A 23,198-nucleotide genomic window follows, 5' to 3' on the forward strand; every position below is an offset into this window, starting at 1 on the left:
TGCGGTTAATGCCTGTGCACTTTATGCAGTGAGGTACTTCATGCATCTGCTGCCTGATGCCTCAGAGGTGATGAAATAACAGGGACATTTGATAGGACTTCGTGAGGATGTAGACTGTAAGTGGATCAGACCACAAGTAACCCAAACAGACCCTTACTACCTCAAAGACCTGCACAGAAGTTCCCTGACTTTGGGCAGGCAGAAACATCCTCCTGGAAACCTAATTTTAGCTTGGGTTGAAGAACCCTGTTCTCCTGCGGTGGTTTCTCCCACCTCCAGACTTGGGACTGGAGGGAAGAGGACATATTTCCTCTGAGTCCACAAGAACTGGTGTCCACCAGACCCCTATAAAATGAATAGTCAAGTTGAAAGAGCTTTTGGAATGGAGGGAAAGTTTCATGTTACCACAAAGACCAACTACTCCTTCCCTCTTGCTGTCTCTGGCACTCAAGCATGGAGGATGAGGAAGTGGTCTCCAGCTGTGCCAGGGCAGGTTTATATCGGATATTAGGAAAAGTTTCTTCAAGGAAAGGGTTGTCAAACACTGGAACAGTCTGCCAAGGGAAGTGATGGAGTCACCATTGCTGGGAGTGTTCATAGAATGTGTGGGTATGGCCCCTCCAGGACATGCTTTAGTGGTGAACATGCTGGTGGTGCTGGGTTGATGGTTGGACTCCATGATCTCCCTGGTCTTTTCCAACCTTAACAATTCTATGATTCTGTGATTCAGAGAGGTAAATCAGAAGAAAACTAATTCTCATTCAGGAATTTGCAAGATTGGACCAGGATCAGTAAGACTTTTCCTGGCACCGACCAGCTGAAGATGACCCAGCACAGATTGGTTGGCTTTCACTCAACTCCCAGTACAAACAATCCCACCCAAATTACCTGCTTCAGCTCTTTGACTTCATCTTTCAGTGCATAAACTGTGTCAACAAGGCTTCTGAAAAAAAAATTGAAAAAAAAAAGAAATAAGAAGAGTTGGAGTGCAGGAAAACAGTGACAGCATGGGAGGTGCTGACAGGGAAGTTGCATCCAGATTCTGTTTCCTGAGCATCAAGCTGCTGCCTGTGAGGGGACTCTGGAAACACAGCCCAGGAGCATTTATAGGCCACTGGTCCAAAACTCAGGGCTCTTTTCTCAAACCTCAATACCTTGTTCTGCTTTGAGTTATTGGCAAAGGTCTGTGGCTTTGGCTTCCTTGTTTATGCTATGGCAATAAATAACAATGACTTTAAAGGTAGAAATGCCTGAGCATCTTTCGTAAAGTAGCCTTGATTGGTTGAGGTTGTGCTGCAACAAATCAACCATGAAAGGAACACACTGACTGGGTTGGAAAGGGAAAGGCTCAACACAGCCACACAGATGCAGAAGTTACAGTACAGGCTGGGAGCACTCACAGGCAGGTGCCAGGCAGGCTCCCGAGGGGCAGCAGCAGCCCAGTACATCAGTAGTTAAAAAAATAAGAAAATAAGAGCCACTTGCTTGGTTCTGTCCCCGCTGACCCCATTATCCTACACCTGGATAAGCCATAAACTGGGGATCCAGATGCCCAGAGGGATACAGCCACCTCAGGACAGCTGGGAAGGCGGCTCTGTCCTTAAAAGGGACAAAATAGCAGTTGAAATTGTCTGGTGGTTCTTTGCCAGAACTAAGGCAGGAGTCAATGACACCAGCCCTGCTCCTCTGTGGGGACAGGGCATTGGTTCTTAATGCCATTCCAAAAAGTGATACAGGGATCTGTCTGCAAGTGGAGAGCAGCTACACTTACTTTTCCTCCGTGACTGTCTGGCCATTGCTTCGTGTTTCCTCTATGATGATTTTCTCTTCCTCAGGAAGAAGGACTTGGGGGATGGAGTCTTTACGGGACCCTGTGTACAAGAATTATTCATCAGGCAGAAAAAGGGGTAATCTTCCCTGGTGCCCATGCTACATCAGACAGAAGCTCTTCCTGCTCCACTATCAACCTGGGGCAGGCTGGAGATGTCAGCTGCATCCCACCAACCCAGAGCTACAGCAGAAAGTGGAAAATTTTCAAGAGTACTCATTACATCTAAAGTTATGTCACGACTTATAAATGAAACCATTCAACTAGGGTCAAGAGCTCCCCAAAGAACCATGGCCTCCCTTTTTTCTGTGTACCATTATTTGACAGTTCAGTGATTTAATCTGACATCTCACCAGCAATGATAGTTTTACTTCCAGAGCTGAAGATGTTAGATAGCTTCCTATGAAGCAGGTTGTTCTTAAACACGCAGCTGATTGAGAGATAATATTCATGCTTCCTTTCTAAAGCTATAAGCAACCTGAGATTACCATCAGGTAATCACTGGTGAAATAGCAGTGTCTCATCTGCCCTCCTACCTGCTTCGTTCTCTGTGTTTAGAAGAAAAACAATGGCAACTAAACCACTAGGCAGATGAAGCTCCCTTATCTCGAAGACTGAACACTACACAGTTTCCTAGCATGAGTCTCATTGCTGTATGATGCAACATCTGTTTTTTCCCAGAGGGGTTATCAGTGTTGTGGGCAGAGTCGGAGCTAAATAACATGGTTGTGCGCCCACCTGAGCTGAGAGCTTGCTGGAAGCCTGCCCCAGTACAGTATGCCTCGATCACTTTCAGGATCTGAGCATCCTCCTCCAGTGCAGCAGTACCTGTAAAACATTGCAAACAACAGCAGGCACAAAAAGCAAGGTACTCTGGCCTTGTCTCTCCCAGTCTTTGTACCCAAGCCCCTTAAGAGATTGTGCTGTTTCTTTGGCTGACTGTCTCTGGGATATTGTCCAATCCCTTTCGAGGTCCTTTGCATTTTCTGGCCTTAGTGGCATCAAGCGCCATGACCAAGTGGTGTGAAAACTCATCTCTAGTTGCTCATCTTGGCAAAACTCAGGGAGTTTTTTGCCCTACTTTGGGTGCAGGCAGCACTGGGAGATGGGCAGGCAAAGCCCTAATGTCAGGGGTCTGGTACAGCAGCACCAGAGCAGGACTTGGAAATACAAAGTGTTAATTTCCAGCCTCCACTCAGTGCTGTCTTCTCAAGGGAGAGAGATAGTCATGGAGCTTCACCATGGCTGGGTGACCATGGCCTTTCATGTAAAGCTCCCAAGGAGTGTCCCAAGTGGGCTTTAGGGAGCTGTCAGGACACCCCTCTTTGCAGGTGAACACCCCTGTTGGGACGGGGACCTTTTTGTTTCCTAATTCCCCATGGAAACTGTTCTAGGACCTGCTGGCATGGCCAGGTAAGGGTTTGTCTGAGCTGTCAGACATATTTTGGTGATTCTTGATGTTCAGTTTTAATGCAGTTTTTAAGGACTTGGAAGTAGTTCCTTGGCTTCATACCCAGAACAAGACCACCCACAACCCATGACCCTGTGCTAGCAATCACAAGGAGGGTGGTGACATGTCTGGCAGTCATAACTGGGAGGGGAGGAAGGATCTGTCAGAGGCTGAGGACCAGTGCACTTCCAGAAGCCTCCTATGTTCAGGAGCACATAGGCTTACAGTGAGAGCATCCTGTCACATCCTGCACTGCAAGAAAAGGTGTTCTCGAAGTCCCATGGAGATCACTGAGAACACAGAAATCTCCAGAAACAAAAGAAAAATAGAATCACAGAATGGTTGGGGTTAAAGGTCATCTAGTCCCAATCCCTGCCATGGGCAGGGACACCTTCCACTAGACTAGGTTGCTCCAAGCCCCATCCAACCTGGCCTTGAACACTTCCAGGGATGGGGCAACCACAGCTTCTCTGGACAAAACTTACTTTTCCGAATAACAAACTCTTCATCCGATGGTTTTCTCTCAGTTTTCCTTTTTGGAAGAAACTTCTTCATTGTTTTTGGACTTTTGCTGGAATCCTACAGAGAAATAGACTCTTGTGTTTAACCAGAATCAAAGGCAGCTGGGACAGGGGAGCAGCACAGCTGGGTGTAGCTACCCATGCTACACACAACATGTTAGAGAACTGTAAAGCAGACAATGACAAAGTTGGGGAGAATGATGGGTTTTGCCCTTCACATGTGCCAGTTGTGACCCACTGCTCCCTGGAACAGGAGTGGGAATTGCACCTGCAGGTTTGGGCCAGGACAGGCTCCTTTAGTTAATTCAACTCTGCTCTAACATCCTTTAGCCAGAGAATTCAAATACAGATAGCACTTTTAGTCTGCTTACCAACTCTGTCATCTGTGCTAGAAAACCCTAAAATGTGGTTTATTCCATCGACTCGGTTTCTAATATAAAAGAGTTGGCAAATAGCTCTGCTTCTAAATGTCCACAATTTGAGAGTATAAATCCCACACACACATATACACAGAGAACAGACAAACACATACAAAGTTAGTGTTTGCTATGACTCCATGAGTAAGAAACACAAGTTTTTTTCTCCTTCACTTAGTTAAAAGTCTTTCTGATTTGGAGAGAATTAGTGTACTAGTAGGTTACATGCAATAAAGATTTAAAGCAGGAGAAGAGGCATGACAGGAGGTTTAAGTACCACAATACTAAATCCTTTCTGAGACTTATCTCAAAATATATTTGCCAGTTGCTACTGACTCTGACAATAACTTACGGATACAACAAGGCAAGATTAGGGTCATGCAAGCACAAGAAGCAGGAACAGGAACAAGCGTTCTGTGCCACGACAAGCCAAAGAGATGTATCTACCCTTACCTTTAAGATATAAGACATCCTCTACAATGAATATGCAAAGAAAGAGAAGATGAGTGTGAGAGACTGATGATTTTTATCATCAAGTCCATTAAATCCACAATTCTGAAACACATTTCAATGTTAGTCCTGTGATTAATGCAGCACACCCTCTGTACTGGTTTTAAAGCACTATCAACATGCAAAGGAGCACCATGTCATGCAAAATGGAAAATTTACATGTGAGACGCAGGGTGAGTGGGCATTAATACACTCTAAACACACAGAGAACATGCCTCCTCGGTTAGTAGTTGGGTGTTTGTGGATGTTGGTTGCCTAAACTGGTGCTTACAACCACAGGAGCTCCATGTGCCTGGCTCCTTCCAAGCCCCAGGGGTCGCTCGGGGACTGTGCTCAACACCAGTCCTGAGGGCCTCAACCCAGCCTAGTCAGGATGCCAGGATGCTCTGCCCACCCTGGTGACAATCACCTAGGATTCCATCTTCTCAAAGAGGACCTGCCATCCTCACTGCAGACCTGACCATGCCATCAGGCATCAGCACTGCAATACCTCCCTGCTCCACTGGCAGGGACGGGGAGCTTCCTCCACATCCTGTGGAGGGCCCAATCCCTGGATGCCATCCCAGGGATGCTTGATCCAGGGAGCCACTTGGCTCTCCTGCAGGTCTGCCCAGCAAAGTCATGAACCCTGATGTTATAAAGCCTTCACCTGATGCAAAGAAGCCAGTTTAAAAAAAAAAGCAGTAGAAGAAATGATCTGTAAATCTTTTTCCCTTTGCTAAACTGAATCCAGACACAGCACTTTACATACGGAACTTATCTGTTCTGTCATTTCAAATTACTACTGGAAAGAGAACAGGGAAAATGACCCAATTTCAATGGAAATAGCAAGAGTGATGTGCAGTACACAAGCAGGGTCTGGGGTTTCCTGAGCACAGCTGGGTACAAGGAAATGCACAAGACTGTGCCATCCCATCCTACACTATGACAAGACAAGTAAAGTAACACTGGATGTCTGAAAATCTCTAATCTTTTAATCAAACTCTCCCACTCACTTCCCTGCAAATAACCTTTGAAATTTGTATTCCTTCATTAAATCTTCATTATAGGAAGGTGCTTGCACGGAGCTGTTAGCATTGTTTATTTTGTGCTCTACTTTAAATTTAAAAAATTAAAACACAGTGAAATAGGGATAGTGTTTAGTCATTAAACACCCCAGAGGGAGGGATGAGGTAGATGTGGATCTGCTTGGGCCAACAACCAAACTTATTTCCCATCTGTCATCGCAGGCTTGTGTCTATGAGTCTCTCCATAGGCTCGTGTCCATGAGTCTCTCCACAGGCACAGCCTGGACTGACTGGGTACCAGGCTGTGCCTGCCCAGCTCTGGACACGTTGGCCTTTAGGTTTCCACCAACATGGTCAGCACAGCTTGTTCCCATGGAAGCCACATTTTTGGTCCTATGACACCTCGCAGGATACCATCCAGCATCCAGTCCCTTGGGACTCACTGTTGGCTAGGCCTCTGTGGCAGAAACCTCTGCCCTGGTTTTGACACAGAGTTTAATTCCTGCTATGGGTGGCAGGGGACGACAAACTGCAAAGGACCGTGGTATTAATTATATCACTCAATCTGTGGTTTTTCCCACAGAAAAATTTCTCTTCTACCTCAAGCCTCTACCTATATTTTTAATTCACCACGCAAGCAAGAAATCATTTAGCCTCCATTAGGAATTTGGAACATGCAAAGATTATGGATCATTTTCAGTCTGTTCAGTTGGTATTTAAACACTTTAATTCCCAGACTGAAATGCGTTACTTTACAAATTCTAAGAAATAAATGCAACAAGATGCAATGAGGCTACATAAAGTCTCTACCTGGAGCAGCAGACTCACAGCCCTGCCAGCTGCCAGACTCTCCATCCCTAAGTGCTGGGAGGGCTGAGGGGGTCCAAGCCCCCTCCCTGACCCCATCCTCGATGGGGCAGTGACCCTCCCAGGGCTGCTGTACGAAGAAAGGCAACTGACTCAGATCCAGAGTGCTCACTCAGTAAGGGGAACGTTACCTGAGGTACTGATGAGTAATCCCAAAAATTAAACATGAGGTGGGGAAGGAGAGCACTACAGTTGTGGTGCAGGGTGAGAATCAGAGGTAGGCTGTATTTTGGGTTTCCCCACACCACCTCCCAGCTCCCAGGCTGGGATTTCTGCAGGGGAAGCCGTCACTTGGGCTGCTGCCTCCCAGCAGGACCTTGCTGTGTAACACTCAGGTGGGTGGCAAAGGAGGGTCAAGCCCCACATCCTGTTCCAGCCACCAAAACAGGGTGGAAGACACAAGAAACACGGGCAGGTGTTTTTCCTCTTCCTCGTGGCGCAGTATTGCTTCTCAATCCTGTATCACGGAGCTACTGCTACAGCTGGAGCTGGAACACATTCCAGCAGGGAGCACGCCTCTGTCCTGCCAAGACCAAGCTCAGACCAAGGCAGGAGGAGGAGAGGAGGCAGCTCCGCCATGGCACTGCCAAAGGACAAGGCTCAATGGGACACCCAGATGTGGGACGGTGACATCCAGCAGCTGAGGGTGCTGGCTACAGCAGCCAACAGCAAACATCCAGCCTGCAAACACACATACTCATGAGTCCCTTATAGCACAAAGCCTGGCACAGCAACCAACATCCATCACAGGACTGGGGCCAAACTGGCAGAGTCATTTTTCTCAACATACCCAACATACTACATTTCTGTGCCCTTGCTACGGGATACGAAACCTGGGCACAGGGTCTAGGGATTGTGTGAAATGAAGGTCCTGCACAGGCAGGTGGGATGATTACCTCTTTGTAACTCAGCGCTGCTGATGGTCTGAGTGGAGGAGCAGGGCGGAGGCAGCTCAAGCTCCAGGGCTTGAGGATTTTAGGGGGTTCCAGAGGCCCGCGCATCTGCCCAGCTGAACTAAATGTCTGAGAAAATAGACGAGAAACAAACCAAGACTGTTAACCACCAAACAAGGCAGAGAAGTGGAGGGGGATGGTCAAGCATTGAGACATTGAGACATCTAAGTTGCAACAAAAATAGGGCAGGCTAGGTGTAAAATAGTACAAGCACAGCATGGTTACAAACCAAACTGTGGGATGTGTCTTACAGCTGTCATGTTACCTTAGTGTCAAGGTGCACTGCTGAAACAGAGAGCTCAGGCAGCAGCGAGGAACCCAGGCAGCAAAGGCCAGGAGGTGACACTTACGGAATGAGGGCTCCAGGACTGTGTTTTGGACACAGTGCTGCATGTCCCTTTCGTCAGCCTTTGCAAGTGGTCAAGCCACTCGTGCAAGTCCTGGCTGGTGCTGCAGGACACAGTGATCCGCTCCATCATGTTCCCTGTGGCAGAGGGTTAAATAACTGTCTTTAGCAAGTGGAAGAGACTCAGGAGGAAACACAGGGTGGGATCAACTCAGCACAGCAGGAAATGGCTCCTCAGTTTGCACAGTCCAGTGGCTCCAAAAAGGCCAGGGCAAAGATAGAATCATGGAATCATTAAGGTTGGAAAAGACATCTAAGATCATCAAGTCCAACCATTAACCCAGCAAGGTGCACCACTAAACCATGTCCCTAAGCATCTCATCTACAATGATGATGTGACTGCCCATCCTGCTCGGGCCAACCACTGAAAATGTGGGAGCTGCAAGAAATGCTAAGGGAACTGGTGAGATGAATGTGTGAGGATTATTTAATGTTAAAGGTCATTAAACACAACATTTCCATGATTAACAGGATCCTGACACCAAATACCACCAGCACAAACAGCTGTACTGCAGCCCAGGCACTGAGCATGAAATTACCATATATACCCACAAGTAATGAGATAAATTGAAGGGGAAAATGGGAGGAACACTAGGAAAGCTCCCTGATTACCAGAACCATTAATCTGTCAATAAATTAGGTACGCAGAGCTACAAGGGATGGCCACTGGATGCAGACAGGGCACACCAGTGCAGAGCAGTGCTACTGGGGCAGGAGATTTGTCCCATACGAAACACTACAGTCTCCAAAGGCAGCCAGAGGCAGAGCTCCAGGGCACTGGGAGGAGATTGACTCAACCAGGACAGAGGTGCTCAGAAACTCAGACAACACATGGTAAAAGAGCAGGAGGAAGATCATGGTGGGGAATTAGGGAAAGGAGGACCGGTACTTCCAGTGGCAACAGTTGTTTGGACTGGGAGGACAGCCCCAGGCAGAAGGCCCCACTGACCTGTGATTTCAAACATGTGCTCATTCCCTTCAGCATCTTCCAGCTTTGTCAGCGTCATTCCTGTCAATGGCAGCTTTCCCTGGGAGAATTGAAGAGCAGTCAGCATCTGTGTCTGCTTCCCAGCAGGTGTTGTTCTGCTTGTTTCTGCTGATTCCTCTCTCTTTGGGAATCGCCATTTAAAATTAATTTGTGAAGGCTTCAGACAGCAGGAAGAGTCTCCTTTAATGTATGGATCTAGATTTCCCTGCACAACTAGGTCAAACCCCAGAGATGAGGCTCCCATGACAACTGAGTCATCCCTGGCTCATCTGCCACCCTTTCCCTTCATTCAGTGCAAACCTTTTTCACAGTCAAGTCAGAAGGATCAATTTCCCCTGTTTTTTTCTGAAAGCCTTCCCCGTCCCTCTGATTTGCATGCTGAACTGCCTGCTCACCTTACTCCCATTGGTGGGTCAAGTCAGAAAACCCAGCCAAATATTTCCCATATCTTTCTCATTTCCCTTGCTATGACAAATGACACATCAAAACAAGAGCATCCTTTTCCTGGCAGTATTGATGGTTTCAGACAGCTGGAGAAAAGCCAAGCTCTCAAAAGCCTGATTCCAGCCATTGGATGGTATGGAAAATGGTAAAACACAAGAAATGCAGAGTTATACGTAGTACCTCATGGAGTAGAATTTTTGTGCTCTTTGCAGTGGGCTTTACAAGTGTTTTCCAGAGATGGCACAAAACTGAGAGCCAGCTGGCTGGTCAAAACCCTACAGCTGGGTCAGGACACCTTACACATACACACACCCCACTCTCAAGAACAGCAGGTAGAACAAAAGGTTTTGAGGTTTTCCCCTTTTTTTTTCTAATTTCACAGCATTCACTTACCAAATGCTGCTTAACCATTTATCAGGACAAAGGCATTGACTATCCTAAAGCCAAGTCCTGGCTCCCAGCCTGGGGTGTTTGCATCACAACAGAGAGTTCGAAGGACACAGAGGACTTGAATTTGATAAGGACTATCTGATTTCCTTTTTCACACCGAACGCCTTGCAACTTCAAACTAAGCATGTCTACCTGATAGATGAACCCACTCATCCGTGGGCTTGCAGACAGCATCAGCAAAACATTGGAAAATAACAAGAAATACCGCTCCTCTTTCTCCTGGGGGGATAAGAATTTAGGTTAGTCCAGTTGGCAGTGCATCACAAGCACCTGCCTCTAGCAAACTGAACCCGTTGCAGCTGGAATCACAGCCTGTGAGATCACCCCCAAACCAACTATTCTGGCTTTTTTTTCTTTACAGCATCTCATTTATGTACCAGTTTTCCCTGCATAGATTTTTGTCTGCATCCTGCTAATCCTCTTCCAATCATTGTAGAGTGACTCAGAGGGCCTTATGTCCCCCAGCATCTCACATCCCAAACAAGAAAGACTTTTGGGACTAGATGCTGCACAGGTTTGTTTTACAGGTCTTCCCTTCCCAGGGAGAAGTTGCTACAGCAAGCAATTCAGTGCTAACAGGAACTTTCCCACATCGAGCATGCAGCACACATGCCTTTAGCACCACTGAGGAAGGTCTGTGGCAGGCACCGGTGCGATGCATTAGGACCAGTAGGACAAGAATCACTCCAGTTAGTTCCAAAGCACAGTCAGCTCTGGGATGGGGCATCAAAGCAGCCCCTGTGCTGGGCATAGGACACTTTCTAGTCACTCCCATTTCTCAGAGTAAGTCACAGGGGAGAAAGAGGGAAATTAATGTGCTATATGACACTGAGATACTTATTTTGCTTGAAAAGTGTGTCACCAAAGGCCTGAAGCTAAACCTACGGGGTGCCTGACTCACTTCAAAGACGTGCACAGCCCCATTGCACAACTCTTCCTGAAGTAAAATTATTTATCAGCATTATTTGTCACCAGTTTGTGGCCTGGAAGGAGAGGAGCTGCCGCCTCGCATCACTTATCCCGGGAGCAAGCGAGTATTCAGACATCAGTTCTTTAGCCAGCAGAAGGAGCATTACACTCACCTCACTTGCCCCAGACTGCACCATAACCTGGGACATGTAGATGACGTTTCCCATCATTTTTATGTCCTCTCCTTCCCAGCGCTGGATGGATTCAGAAAGGATTTGCAGCTCGAGTTGTTTCCTCTTCCTCAGCTCCTGGCATTGCGACTAGGAATCACAGCAGAGCTTTGTTAGCTGAAGGGCAGGAGCCAACCCAACAGTTGCAGTTGCAGTTCCACCAGCAACACTCACACAGCCCTGTGGGCTCAGGGATGGTTGTGCCAAGGATCAGGAAAGCTTGCTTTGGCTCCATTACACAAAGTTTCTTAAAAAATCACGCCCTAGTGATTTATGAAGTAATGATTACATTCAAATGTCAAAGAAATTGCAAACTGCACTGAGCAAACTTTTCTTTCCAAACCAGCTCTACCTCTGAGAGTTTAGGGTCACAATTTCCAAACCAAGACAGCTGCACAGTTAAATGTCTCTAATTTTGCTACTGCTTAGAGGGATTTTGCCCATTTTGTCCAAACAGCAGAGTTGTACTTGTAGCACTGCAAAGTCCCCACAAGTCAGATGGGCAGATATTTTCTAACCAAAATCTGCAAACCCAAAAGCAGGACTGGGCAGTGCTGTAGAATAGTACAAAAAAGAATCTTCTCAAAGCACTGTAACTGAAAAGACTGCACCACTGCTGGGCGGCTGGGGACTGGAGAAGCTCTAGGGAGTGACCAGTCTCTCAGCAGCTCTCAGCAAGAGAGGACAGTGCTGACTGGACAAAGACAGTCCTGCAAATCCAAGCAAAACTTTCTTTAACTGACCCCTCTGCCAACAGGGAAAATTGCTGCAAAGCCAAACCAGAGCTGTTTTCACCAACTGCTTGGTTTTTTCCAAACTCTTTTTCTGACCGAGATTTTCTTCCTTTCCAACTCTTTGACTATCCAGCTCTTCAAAGAGAGAGGTTGCATTGGGTCTAGTTTGAAACCACACACATTTGAACCAAACTGTGGGTGCTTACTCTAGTTCTACAACTGTTGTATGTTTTGATGGTTCCCCAAGTGTAGCTGAATCCAATGTTCCCAGGATAAAAATCCAAATAAAATCCACAGGAGTTCATCAGTCTGTGCAGAGGCACCGCTGTGAATCGCCAGGCTCTTTGGTTCCTCCCTGCCTTTGCTTGGGAGCCTTCCTGGTCCTATAACAGGACCACGTGCCCATCACAAGGGGCACCTCTGCCTGTCTGACCTCAAATCCACACTGAACCTCTTTAGCTGTGTCATAATGACATTAAATTACTCATCACCCTAGTACACATTTCAAGTAAAACCATCCAGCTCTTACGAGATTTCCTAAAGATTAATGACACCTTGTAATTTAAATGAGTTATTCCCCTATTAGCTTCCAGAATAAATGGAAAGGGTGCTGAGTTTCTAGTAAATGTAACATGATCACTCTTTCCTGTTTTCTATGAACTTTCTCCTCCCCATCTTTTATCTGCACTGCTAAACACTTGCATCTGTCACAAACGTGTGACATCTGTTGTGCTAAGGGGAGGAAGCTGGGCCATAGCTGGAGTGGTTATAGATCTGGAGTGGATATATATATATATATATATATATATATATATGTGGCTACAGAGAGACTACAGCTTTTTTAATAACCAAAAAAAGCTTTTCCAGGTAAAACCTTAGTGCACACAGATGGCTTTCCCCCTTCTATTTCATCTCAGTGCAGCACGACTTTGAGGGGTGCAGGTGACAGTGTTCACAGAAATAGGTTTGTTGTCTCTGAGTCATCCCTCCTCTCTGTTCCCCACCAATGGCACCTGGAGCCACAAATTACTGGAATGTGGTCCAAGCCTCCCAATGCCCGTGGAGCAAACCTCAGCAAAATCAAGAGTTACTCCATGGGCTCAGAGGGGAAATTCCCATTGGCACCAGCACTGGAGTCAGTCACAGCTGTGCTAACTACTCCCTCAATGAGCAAGGGCAATCTAGTTTCAGGTGGCAGATGATTAGGGAATGGACGCAACAGGAGATGAAAGGGACCCTGCTGTCACCACGGTCCACATGTGGCTTTCAGCAGCAGAGGGGACCATAGAGCCAGGGTGCTCTTGCCACAGCCAGAGGAGCAGCTCTAGGGTTGAAATGTGAAATTAAGTTTCTTTGTAACCCATCTTTTCCATTCCAGAAGACCTTTTTTTTCTAACGGGGAGAAAAATGTCAGGCTTGACTCATTCTTTATGAAATGCAGACCAGAAATGGAGAGCTCTATTTTAAGAATTGCCACCTACCACAAGGGACTTGAAGGATGTGACAGCTTTCAAAACATCTTCATGATCTGCATGCGCCTCCTAGTGAAGGGAGAGCAAATTCCTCAGTCACCAGCACCAGCGGAACCCACCCTTGAGCATCAACCCACCCTGAGTATCACCCATCCTGAGCGTCACCCACTGTCCCAGTACACCCAGGGCTGAGGATACAGGCAGCATGGGAGTCAGGAAGAGCTCCAAGTCCCCCAGGTACCTTCCCCGCCATCCACTTCAACACAGCATGGCTAAAGGCAGCTATGCAATTCACTGATACCAATTTAATCAGTGTAAAGTGGCCAGAGCAAGAGTAGGTATGATTGGACTTAGAACAAATCTGACTTGCAAAGAAAAATCAGTGAAAACAGGAAGTGGTACAGGGTGCACCTTCAGGAAGGAAACTTCCATTGATGTGCCAGGTATTCCAGGCACTGCCCCATCAAGGGCAGAAATCCACGAGCATCAAGGGGGCTTCACCTCTGGGTTTAAGGGAAGGCATGTCTGAGCAGAGTGCTCTTGGGCCAGGTAAAAGCAGAATGCTGCCCCTTATCTCTGATCACAGCTGTATGCTAGTACTCTCCCAGAATTTTCTCCTGGATCTAGGGGCCTGCTCCTCACCACCAAGTCCTCATGCCAAGCAAATCATAAGGTGTCTCGGTTGTGATGGAGCTGTCCCTGCAGCCTGGGATTGCTCATGTGGAATGTGGGACGAGTGGCTGCCTTGAGCACACCTGCCCCCTCAGTAGCTGTGCAGCAGCGCAGGGAATGCTGTGGTGTACATCCACACTGCATATAGCCTGCAGCATCACAGCTTAAACCTCAGCCCTACTAATTCATGCAACAAAATTCCCACACTCATCTTAGAAACTAAGAGAAATAAGTGATGTGTCCCCAAATCCACTGCTGAACCGCCTGCAAAGAGCAGGCAAAGAGCACAATGCATATCCTGCAAAGAGCGCATTATCCCTGCATGGACATGGTGGCTGCAGCCAGGCTCAGCTCAGTCCCTGTAGCTCAGCTCAGCCAGGTGAGAGGGTACAGGTAGGTCTGGAGTGTTCCTATCCTGCAGGCTCTCATGCTTTCTCCTATGCAGTAATATCCCTGGCTCAAGCATAGAGGTTTTAATACTTTGGCTCAATTGTACGTCATGGATAAGTGTGCTGAATTAACTGGTAATTAAAACCGGATGAGGGGAAAAAGCAAACTTGGTTAAAAACAGACTGTTACTTCTGTTTCCTTCGCCCCCTTGCACCACCTCTGAGTTTTGCCTTCCTGCAGCTAGAGTGCACCAGCAGCGAGTAGCAGAGATCTCTACAGTCCCTGGGGCAAGAAATGTCCTGAGGCAGACCTGCTTCTTGCCAAGGAAGTCTCTGTGCCCCTGGCTATACTCCCTGCTCCCAGGGACTTGCTCTCCACCCCTGTGTCTGTGCTGGCTGCCAGATCCATGTCGGTCTGTGCAGCTCTGCCTCCACCCAGGAGCACAGCCCTGGGGCAAGGAGTGGGGATGTGCCGGCAAGCAACAGGAGTGAGTGGCCAGGCTTAGGAATCTCATCAAATGATAACAAAACCACAGATTTATTCCCAGCTGTGCAAATAAATAGCAGCTGCAGCCCAACTCTAGACTCTGCTTTTACTTGTGCTGGAAATGGCCCATCTTTGAGGAAGGGCTGGGGTGAAGAGCAGTCAATGCATTTCCTTAACATTCCTCAAACTCTTCCACCGGTTTCTCACTTTTAATCTGAAAGGTGGATGATGTCTGGGGGACGTGGGACATCTCCTTGGAGATGTGGTAAGTACTTTTAGCCTCATAGTGCTCAAATACCAAGAGGCAGAGGCATGTCTTGAAGCTCAGGGAGCAGCTCCGGCAGCATCAAGGGGCAGAGCCTGCCCAGCAGCCCCACACCCCACCTACCTCCATGTGCCGCTCCAGCTCCTGCAGCAGTGTCACGTATTTATCCAGCCTCAGGAAGGGTTTGCTGAGGCTTGTGGTCAGGATGAGAATGCCTGGGTTGGCTGCACCCTGGCTCTCCATGAACTTCTCCAGCTCATCACTATAAAAAGAGACAACAACAAGGAGGGGTCTCAGAGTTGAGGGCCATGTTTTGCTGCCCCCCACAGTCTCCAGATGGCCGGGGCTCTGCTCTGAGCTGGGCCTCTTTGAACGCAGCACAAACTCCCCTCTGAGCACCCCCACCACCACCAACCCCATGGAGCAGGCAGGGAGCTGGGAGCTTCCCACCAAGCAAGACCCTTCTACCCTGGAAAGCAGGAGAGGATGCTGTGTGGCCACAGGTGTTGGAATGCACAGCCCCTGGGGCACATTGCTGCCAGAAGCTGGTCTCCCAGCACAGCAAGGTGGCACAGGGCCAGGTATCTAGTGGTGGATGGGGACAGGGGGAGCTGCATAGGCTGGTGCTGTGCTGGAGGAGGCTGCAGCAATGCACTGGGACCCCGCTGGAAGCTGTGATACATTGTTTGGATGCACATTGCTCCAGAAAATATGGCTTGTGTGTGTCAGCACATCTGCCAAAGCTGATTCTTTGGTTGATTTAGGAAAAGGGGTCAGACTGAGGAATCACATGAATGAGTCATTTGCTGGAGCCAGGCTTGCTGTTACACTGAATTAAAGCTGGATTTCAGCAGGTGAGTAAATACATTGCGACTTCCCATTGCAGAATGGGAAGACGTAAACACTATGGATGTGGTCCTGGCTTTCCCATCATTGCAGGGAGGACAGCTAACCTGCATTAGGGATGACACAGTGGTAGCATCTTGGCTTGGCACACTCTTGAGCAGAACATCACAAAAGTTTTAAGTGCTTACTCATGTGGGTCACACTGAAAAAAGATGTTATTAATGTGATCTGCCAATGACCCTGAAAATCAACCATTTGGTTGAATAGAAGCTCAATTAATAAACTGGGTAACTGGGTGACTTGATGACCATCCTCCTTCTGCAACAATGTGCCCCCCACCATGGTGCCATAGGGGAACATCCTCCCATTTGTCAGTGTGTGAGCACTTGAGCAGTGGGTCTGAAACAGCAACTGGGTCCTTTGGCAAGTAAAAATCACAGATGGTACTGCCAGAGCTGAGGCTGCCTGTTTGACCCAAGGTGGGAGTCATCTATGTGCAAAAAGGACCTGTGAGATCAGCTCTGAACACGAGCAGTGAGTTGTCTTCATGCTGAAGCTGAAAGGCTCTGCTGAAGAGCCCAAAGCCCCAGCAGTTTTTCCAGCAGCAGGAAATCCCCTCGCCCTATTGTCAAAACACAAGTCAACAGCCATGCCAGGCCAAGTATCAATAACAAAAGTCAACTTTTTAAAGGAGTCTGAATCGCCTTCTCCATCACTCACCTGTGCTGTGTGAGGACATTCACAGCTGAAGGGTGGTTAGCACAGTACGTCAGGTACAGGGAGCGGAACTGGGGCATCAGGTTCATGAAACAGCCTCCCACACGCTGCTGGTTCTCGGGGAGCCTACAGACACCAACACACCAGCCAGGTTAAGCCTCCGGATCTGCACCCTGAAGCTACAGCACTCTCAGGGACCTGCCCAGGAACTACCCACTGCACAAGGATGTTCCCACATCACCTGATAACTGCAGCACTGAGCAAAATACCCACACTTGCCACCTGGGGAGGCGGAAGAGGGGGATCCTCAGGTGGGTCTGGGTTTCTGTGGTGCAGACAGTGAGCATCACAGCCTAAGACAACCTGTGACTCAGCCTGATCTGTCTCACTAGCAAAGCTACAGCTGGGATGATGAGGATGTGCTTGAAAGAACTAGGGGGTAATGCAGGGGGGGTCCCGCTCTCTGGGCTGCCCCTGAATATGAAAAGGTGGATAAAGAAAGAGAAACCACAACCTGAATATATTCCCAGTATTCAGTCTTTCCCCAACTCTTTTCAGCCCTTAGCTAAGGCTAAATGTGTCTGTCAGCCTCCCTGCAGAAAATTATCACCTCTAATAATTTGCTCTTTGCTCCCTGGCAATTCCCATCTTCTTGCCTGCCAGATCTCCCACCCTGCATGTGCCTGCATCTTTGGATTAGGTACACTTCTGTGTCAGGTCTAGTGACACTCATTCAGCAGATGCCTTAACACCAGAAATGTAAGAGTTCCTTCTACCTTTCCTCCTGCCAAAGCACTGCCTGTCACCTTTCCTCAATCCTGTTATTTTCTTCTATATTTAACAAGTCTAAGACAGCAGCCAGGAGGAACATTAATGAACATGTCTTTCTATTATTTTTAGCTACAGTTTAAAAGCTTAACAACCTCAGTGATATGACACAAACTTACTTTGCAACTTCTTCCAAGGCTTGGTTCAGTGTTTGCTGAAAAGCAGAGATTTCTTCCATGTTTCCCAGCAATGCTGCGATGTCCCCCGCGCTGAGCCTACAAGAGCCACATCACCAGTCACCATTAAAGAGAAGTTGCTCTCAGGAGCATACCATTTTTATTCGTAAGCAGCCCTTCCAAAAAGACACAAAAATTTCTCCTTCTCCAGATACACAAAATTCATGATCTGTGAACTACAGTCCGCAGTCTCCTGGAGAAGACGTCTGCTGCCAAGGATAATCTTAATTGGATTTTAATCACTTAATCACACTAATCTTCACAGATCTTTAGCTGTCTAATAGACACAGACAGATGGGATTTCAGCCAGAGGTGGGGAGGGAGGTGTGTGCACAGACACAGAGACAGTTTGGTCTTCAGGGATTCATGCTATGGATTTCCCTATGGGAGGAGGGTCCTACGGGTAGGGGCTGCTTTGTTCCTTTAGTGAGATTGGATGTTCCCAAAGCTAATGTGCCTGTTTCTGTCGTCCTGCGAGTCACTCTCCTACCACCCTCATTTAGGCCTACAAGGCTGAGAGCGCAAGAAATTTTCCCACATGAAGATTTTGGGAAGGGAGAAGTGACTGAAATACAGAGGCCACTCTCCCATCTCTCCTGACTGGACAATGTCTAAACATGTGCCCTCTGTCCATGACACCCCAAGGCTCCCACAGTGTCCTCTCCACCTCAGATGCCCTTATATCTTACTTATCATAAGACTGGAGGGGTCTTAAGTAAGTTCCCAGAAGTGACTGTAGTTCCTTTGCATAATCTCGTTCTGTTTCCAGAATATTTTGCAACACCTAGGGTGAGAGACAGAGCACTGAGAAGATTTATGTACTAGCAAACTAGTCAAAAGAACATGACATCAGCTTCCAAGTCTGGAAAAGCATGGAAGTGTATTTTAGGTCCACAAATCACGTTTCTTAATGCAGAACCCAGAACACCCAGGAAAGTCCTGGTAGTCAAATATTGAGATTTTACTTTGTGAACTTGAGAAGGCCTGGAAAGCAGGTGTTAAAAGCTGCACCAAGGATGGCTTCTGTGGCAAATCAAGCCAAGGCACACCTCGTTCACCACTTCAGGGATGTGGTGATCTGGGTTTGGTCCTGCTAATCCATCTCAGCAGCTGATTTGTCTCTGGCCGCATAGCAGGCAAACCCAGTGCCTCCTGCATGCCCCCAGTCAGCACTCCAGTTTCTCAGTGTGGATAAGTACTGGAGACAGTGGAGGTGGTTTCCAGCTCCCTGGACAAACTGTTTCTGCTTTGCTTTGCTTGAAATATATTTAGACATACTGATGAGCAGGATTCAGCTCCAGCACTGAGAGCCAGGGATGCTCACACGAGGCATCTTCACTCTCCTACACCACAGGGGGTTCACTCCAGGGCTCCTGGGCACAGGCAGTGAAGGTAACTGCCCCTGCTTTGCCAGATCTCCTTGCTTCGGCAGCAATATGTAGAGGAGGGGATGTTTCCCCACCCATTCTGCAGCAGCCATTCATGGCCTGGCAGGCTATGAACCTGCTCCAAAGCCAAGTCCAGTTACGAAGCCAGGCCATGAGCTCTGGCAGCTGCCTGTCCTCCGAGGGCTGCAGCTGCTGGCAGAGGCACAGGACAGGCACCTTGGGGTATAACAGCTCCAGCCATACCTAAGACAGGGACCAGAGCCCTGATCTGGCTTGCCTACACCATGACATTATCTCCCCTTCTTTATCAACAGGAAATACTGTGCCTTATCCCCCCGCATTGATCTGAAAGTTGTCACCTCTCCTTAACTATCTCAGTTGTCTACTTCAAGTCTCTACTTTTGACATCTTGCAGCCACTTCCATTTGTGGTTTATTGTCTCAATGGCCTTGAATCCAGGGAATGGAAACAGCTGCATTTAAACACAGAGCCACATCCCCAATTGTTACAAATTGCTTCAATGATTTTTAAGGGAAGGAGCCAGTTCAGAAGATAAATAACATGGTACTTATTAAAATGTATGATCAGCACTTTAAAACTTACCACAGGGTAATAATTCTTTGTCAGCTGAGTGTTTTCTAGCCCTTTTAATGCTTTGGGAGAGAGTGGTTTATCTGCACAAAAAAAAAACCATGAATAAATTACAGTGCACAGCTCTCATTATTTCACCAGGAAAAGACACTGCCACATCATGTCCAGCAAATGTAACTTCACCCCTGTGACCACAAAACTTCAATTGAAGGGTTTGTTTCCCCATTTCACAAAAAACTAGGATCAAAGCAGTGGCATGCACAACACTGACGGCAGCCAAGCGAGTCACACCAGGAGCTTCGTGCAGCCTCTGCCAACCAATGTCCAGGTTTGCTCCAAAATCCCTGGCAGCAGCCCAGTATCTGGCACTGTTTGGAACTACAGTGTGGCTTCACCTGGCCCACTAAATTTGGTTTTAAAACTGGGTGTCTGTCAGAAATGAGAGATACTGTGTTTTTTTCCAGGTGATTCACAAGACACTTGAAGCCAACCCCAATCTATATGCTGAACTCTGATCTCCACAGTCACTTGTGATGCTAAATCCTTCTCTGAATGAAGTTAGATTTAATTGAAGAGCTCCCAAAAACCTGGAAATCCATTCTCATTCTGCATTTGCTAAATCCCTGTGGATGCCTCCAGCATCTGTACATATGTGCGCACACACACACACACACACACACAGACACAAGTTCTTGCTCCACTGTTCCTTCCTTAGAGAAGCCCCTTCTCTGCCAGCAGCATGGCTTTCCCAGCAACACCATCACCCCTCTGGACTGGGACAGGAAGGCTGTGCAAGGCTGCCCCAGCCCTGGCCACTCTGTACATACTTAAACAGCTCCATGCCATGTGGAGCAGCCAGGCTCTCCTGTCTCCCTGCAGTCGCTCACACAAGGCAATTACTTTCCCACTGATAGCAGGGGAGAAGCTTGAAATTGATACATTTAGCATCTGGAAGCTGCAGCTTGATGTACTTTCTAATTACTGCCATTGCAGTGCTTCCTGTCACTTCCAGCCAGGAGCACTGTGCCTCATCTAAAGACTCAGAGGAGCTCACCTCCACAGTTATTTCACAGAATCACAGAATATTTCCACCCAAAGGACACACCTAGGACAGAGCAGAGGCAAGGACACTGCTGAAAAACAACTCCATTCAGAGTGACAAGTCTTACACTGTGGAGATGGGGAAAGCAGCTCCCTGCCAGCTGCAGCCCCGGCAGTGCTCCTGGGGCATGGAGGGTTTACTGATGGTCTCTCATTCCTCACTTGCAATGCGGCCACATCTCCTGAGCATGCAGACACCAGGGCAATGAACTGTCCTGACATGTGAAATGGTGCCAAGAGAGGATCTGGAGGGAAAAGCTCTGGAGACAGAAAAATCTGATGGGCTCTTACATCAGGACCTATGGGAGACTGGCCCTTCACTTCAGTGAGGTACTGTCATTTCATGCAGCTCCCATCTGATTTTCCCTATAGGACTCAAGCGTATTCTCCTTTGTTTAAAACATCTCTCTTCTCCCCTCACTGAGTTGATTAGTGATTCCTGAGTTGTGCCAGACATGCCTTCAATCCCTGCTGCAATGTCCTGCTCCAGCTCAGACATCATTTCCCAGAGGGAAACAGCGGGAGATGAGATATCCTAACAATGATTTTTTTCATTTAGAATTAAATAAAAACTGACCTAATACTGAGCATTAAATCATGAATTTTTTTCTTCCCTCCTTTGCTTTGTTTTTGCAAGTGTGGAAGCAAGGATGTCTAACAGGGGCTGCACATTTTGCAGCTAATTTGCAGACCCCTGCTGGTATCTCATTGTTTGAGGCCAGAGCAGATCTTGAGCCATAGAACCAGCACCAAGCACACAACTGGTCTCTGTCTATGGTAAGTCCTCAAGGTACATTAAGGAGCTAAGTTCCATTTTGCAAAAAACCAGTTTAATCTCACAAAAAGGCCTGGGTGAGCTGCTTGAATGGATGTGTAATGCCACAGGGCAGTTGGCCAGGGGCTTCACATTATTATCACCCTACATCTGCATATAGCCACATCACAGAAAATGTTAATGTTAAGGACACTCAAGACAAAGCTCAATAAAGGCAGATGACATCAGACGGATCATCCCCTCCCTCTTCCTTTCTCAATATTGCAGCAAAATCATCTGGGGAAAAATGTACTCTGTGAAATCAGCCATCACTATGGACCATGCCCTGTGGCCATGCAGTTTTTGTCATATTCCACACCATGATGGTGAGCATCCATTCCACTGATGCCTGAAAAGCCAGGATCAAACACAAATACATTGCCTGACCAAGGTCTCTAACAAAAAGCTAGTTCTGTGCTCAGATGCTGGAATGACCTGATGGCTCCCCAGGGCAAACGGGACCCACATCCATCTCTGTCCTCATCGTCTGATAATATCACTGCTCCCATGCTGCTGAGGCTTGGGGGGAGCAACAGAAAGGCACAATGTGCTGGGAAGAGGGTGAAGCAGCTCTCAAGCAACTCATCTGAAAGACTAGGCTTTGCCCTTCCATTTGTCCTTCCATTAGCCCAGCTGCCTGAAGTACACAAACGGTCCTTAATAAACAGCAGCAATTTCCCAAAGGCACAAGGGTCCTCACTGCATTATACCACTGTCATTCAATCAGCCCTTGAAAGCAACTTGCTTACCGGTGGATTTGATTTCTCTGACGTAGTTACTTGGGAACCAGCCTGTTTTTCCATTCAAGGTCCCTTCCCACCAGCCCCCTTCTTCAACTCGGGTGACATAAATAATGTCTCCTTTGTTAACAGAGAGTTCATCCTCATTGGTCTGCTTAAAATTGAACCTGGCCTTTACCACCAGCTGATGACTGCCATTCTCGGTCATCTCCTAAGAAAAAAAATGTGGAAAAACATCAGTAAATAGTCAAAAAAAGCAGAAACCACTAGGACAAGCCATTGTTCTTCTCTGTTGTGACAGCTGTTTTTTAAGTATTGCTCTGTATAACAAGCAATAATATCTTGCTGTTACGTAAACACTCCCTTCAGAGGACCACAAGGTCCCTCCCAAGCATTAATTTAGTTTCCCAGTGCAATGGGTGGCAGATAAGAATCACTCTCCTCATGTCACACAGAGAAACATTGCAGTTTGGAGAAGCTGCGGGACTCTCTCCAGGTGAGGCAGCAAACCCATGACGGAGATCAGGGGAGAATAACCTCTGATGCTGAACCAGAGGTACCAATCACACTCCTCTACCCCCAAGGCCATCAAACCCACGATTACATGTTAAATAAAGGGTACCACAGGCTTGGACTGCCTCCGTAACACCCTTGCTGACTGGGAAGCTGTGCCGTTGGAGTCACTCTGGGGGTCTCCAGCCGCAGAGTTAAGAGAGGACAGATGTGAACATGGCCCTTTTGACAGCTGATCTGGGGAAACAAAACAACGTCTGAGTTTTACCCAGCTGTCCACCATCCCTCCACATCACAGCAAAGCAAAGAGTAAAGCCTGCAAAGAAAACAGGAACAGGGCACAACAGTTCAAAGAGCATCTATCAGAGCAAGATAGCAAGTGCATGACATCTGCAGTGTGGGTAGTCCCAGTCAGCAGTGAGGGCGGTTTTCTGGGCTGGGATAACCCTTCCATCATGGAAGAAGTTAAATTGCATCCTGAGGCAC

At 47.6% G+C, this 23,198-nt stretch overlaps 1 protein-coding gene across 3 annotated transcripts in view; it reads right to left on the reverse strand.

The window, feature by feature from the left end:
- The window catches only part of ARHGEF6 (Rac/Cdc42 guanine nucleotide exchange factor 6), a 33,064-nt gene that overhangs the window by 2,346 nt on the left and 7,520 nt on the right, over positions 1 to 23,198 (reverse strand). Inside the window, exons 3-20 of one of the 3 annotated variants that reach the window (XM_082289217.1) lie at positions 22,822 to 22,949; positions 22,209 to 22,410; positions 19,557 to 19,627; positions 18,255 to 18,349; positions 17,509 to 17,604; positions 16,565 to 16,687; positions 15,122 to 15,260; positions 13,195 to 13,254; positions 10,923 to 11,069; positions 9,973 to 10,059; positions 8,908 to 8,986; positions 7,903 to 8,036; positions 7,496 to 7,621; positions 4,669 to 4,689; positions 3,764 to 3,857; positions 2,567 to 2,656; positions 1,772 to 1,871; positions 889 to 943 (exon numbers count right to left, since the gene is read on the reverse strand). In XM_082289217.1, coding sequence (XP_082145343.1) covers positions 889 to 943; positions 1,772 to 1,871; positions 2,567 to 2,656; positions 3,764 to 3,857; positions 4,669 to 4,689; positions 7,496 to 7,621; positions 7,903 to 8,036; positions 8,908 to 8,986; positions 9,973 to 10,059; positions 10,923 to 11,069; positions 13,195 to 13,254; positions 15,122 to 15,260; positions 16,565 to 16,687; positions 17,509 to 17,604; positions 18,255 to 18,349; positions 19,557 to 19,627; positions 22,209 to 22,407 — 1,716 coding nt within the window. In that variant the 5' untranslated portion in view covers positions 22,408 to 22,410; positions 22,822 to 22,949. Of the gene's footprint in view, positions 1 to 888; positions 944 to 1,771; positions 1,872 to 2,566; positions 2,657 to 3,763; positions 3,858 to 4,668; positions 4,690 to 7,495; positions 7,622 to 7,902; positions 8,037 to 8,907; positions 8,987 to 9,972; positions 10,060 to 10,922; positions 11,070 to 13,194; positions 13,255 to 15,121; positions 15,261 to 16,564; positions 16,688 to 17,508; positions 17,605 to 18,254; positions 18,350 to 19,556; positions 19,628 to 22,208; positions 22,411 to 22,803; positions 22,950 to 23,198 lie in introns of those variants that run through there. The other 2 variants (XM_082289215.1, XM_082289216.1) reach the window with 2 other exon arrangements.

This window comes from Coloeus monedula, assembly GCF_965178545.1.
Source record: "Coloeus monedula genome assembly, chromosome: 12".
Classification (NCBI taxonomy): Eukaryota; Metazoa; Chordata; class Aves; order Passeriformes; family Corvidae; genus Coloeus; species Coloeus monedula.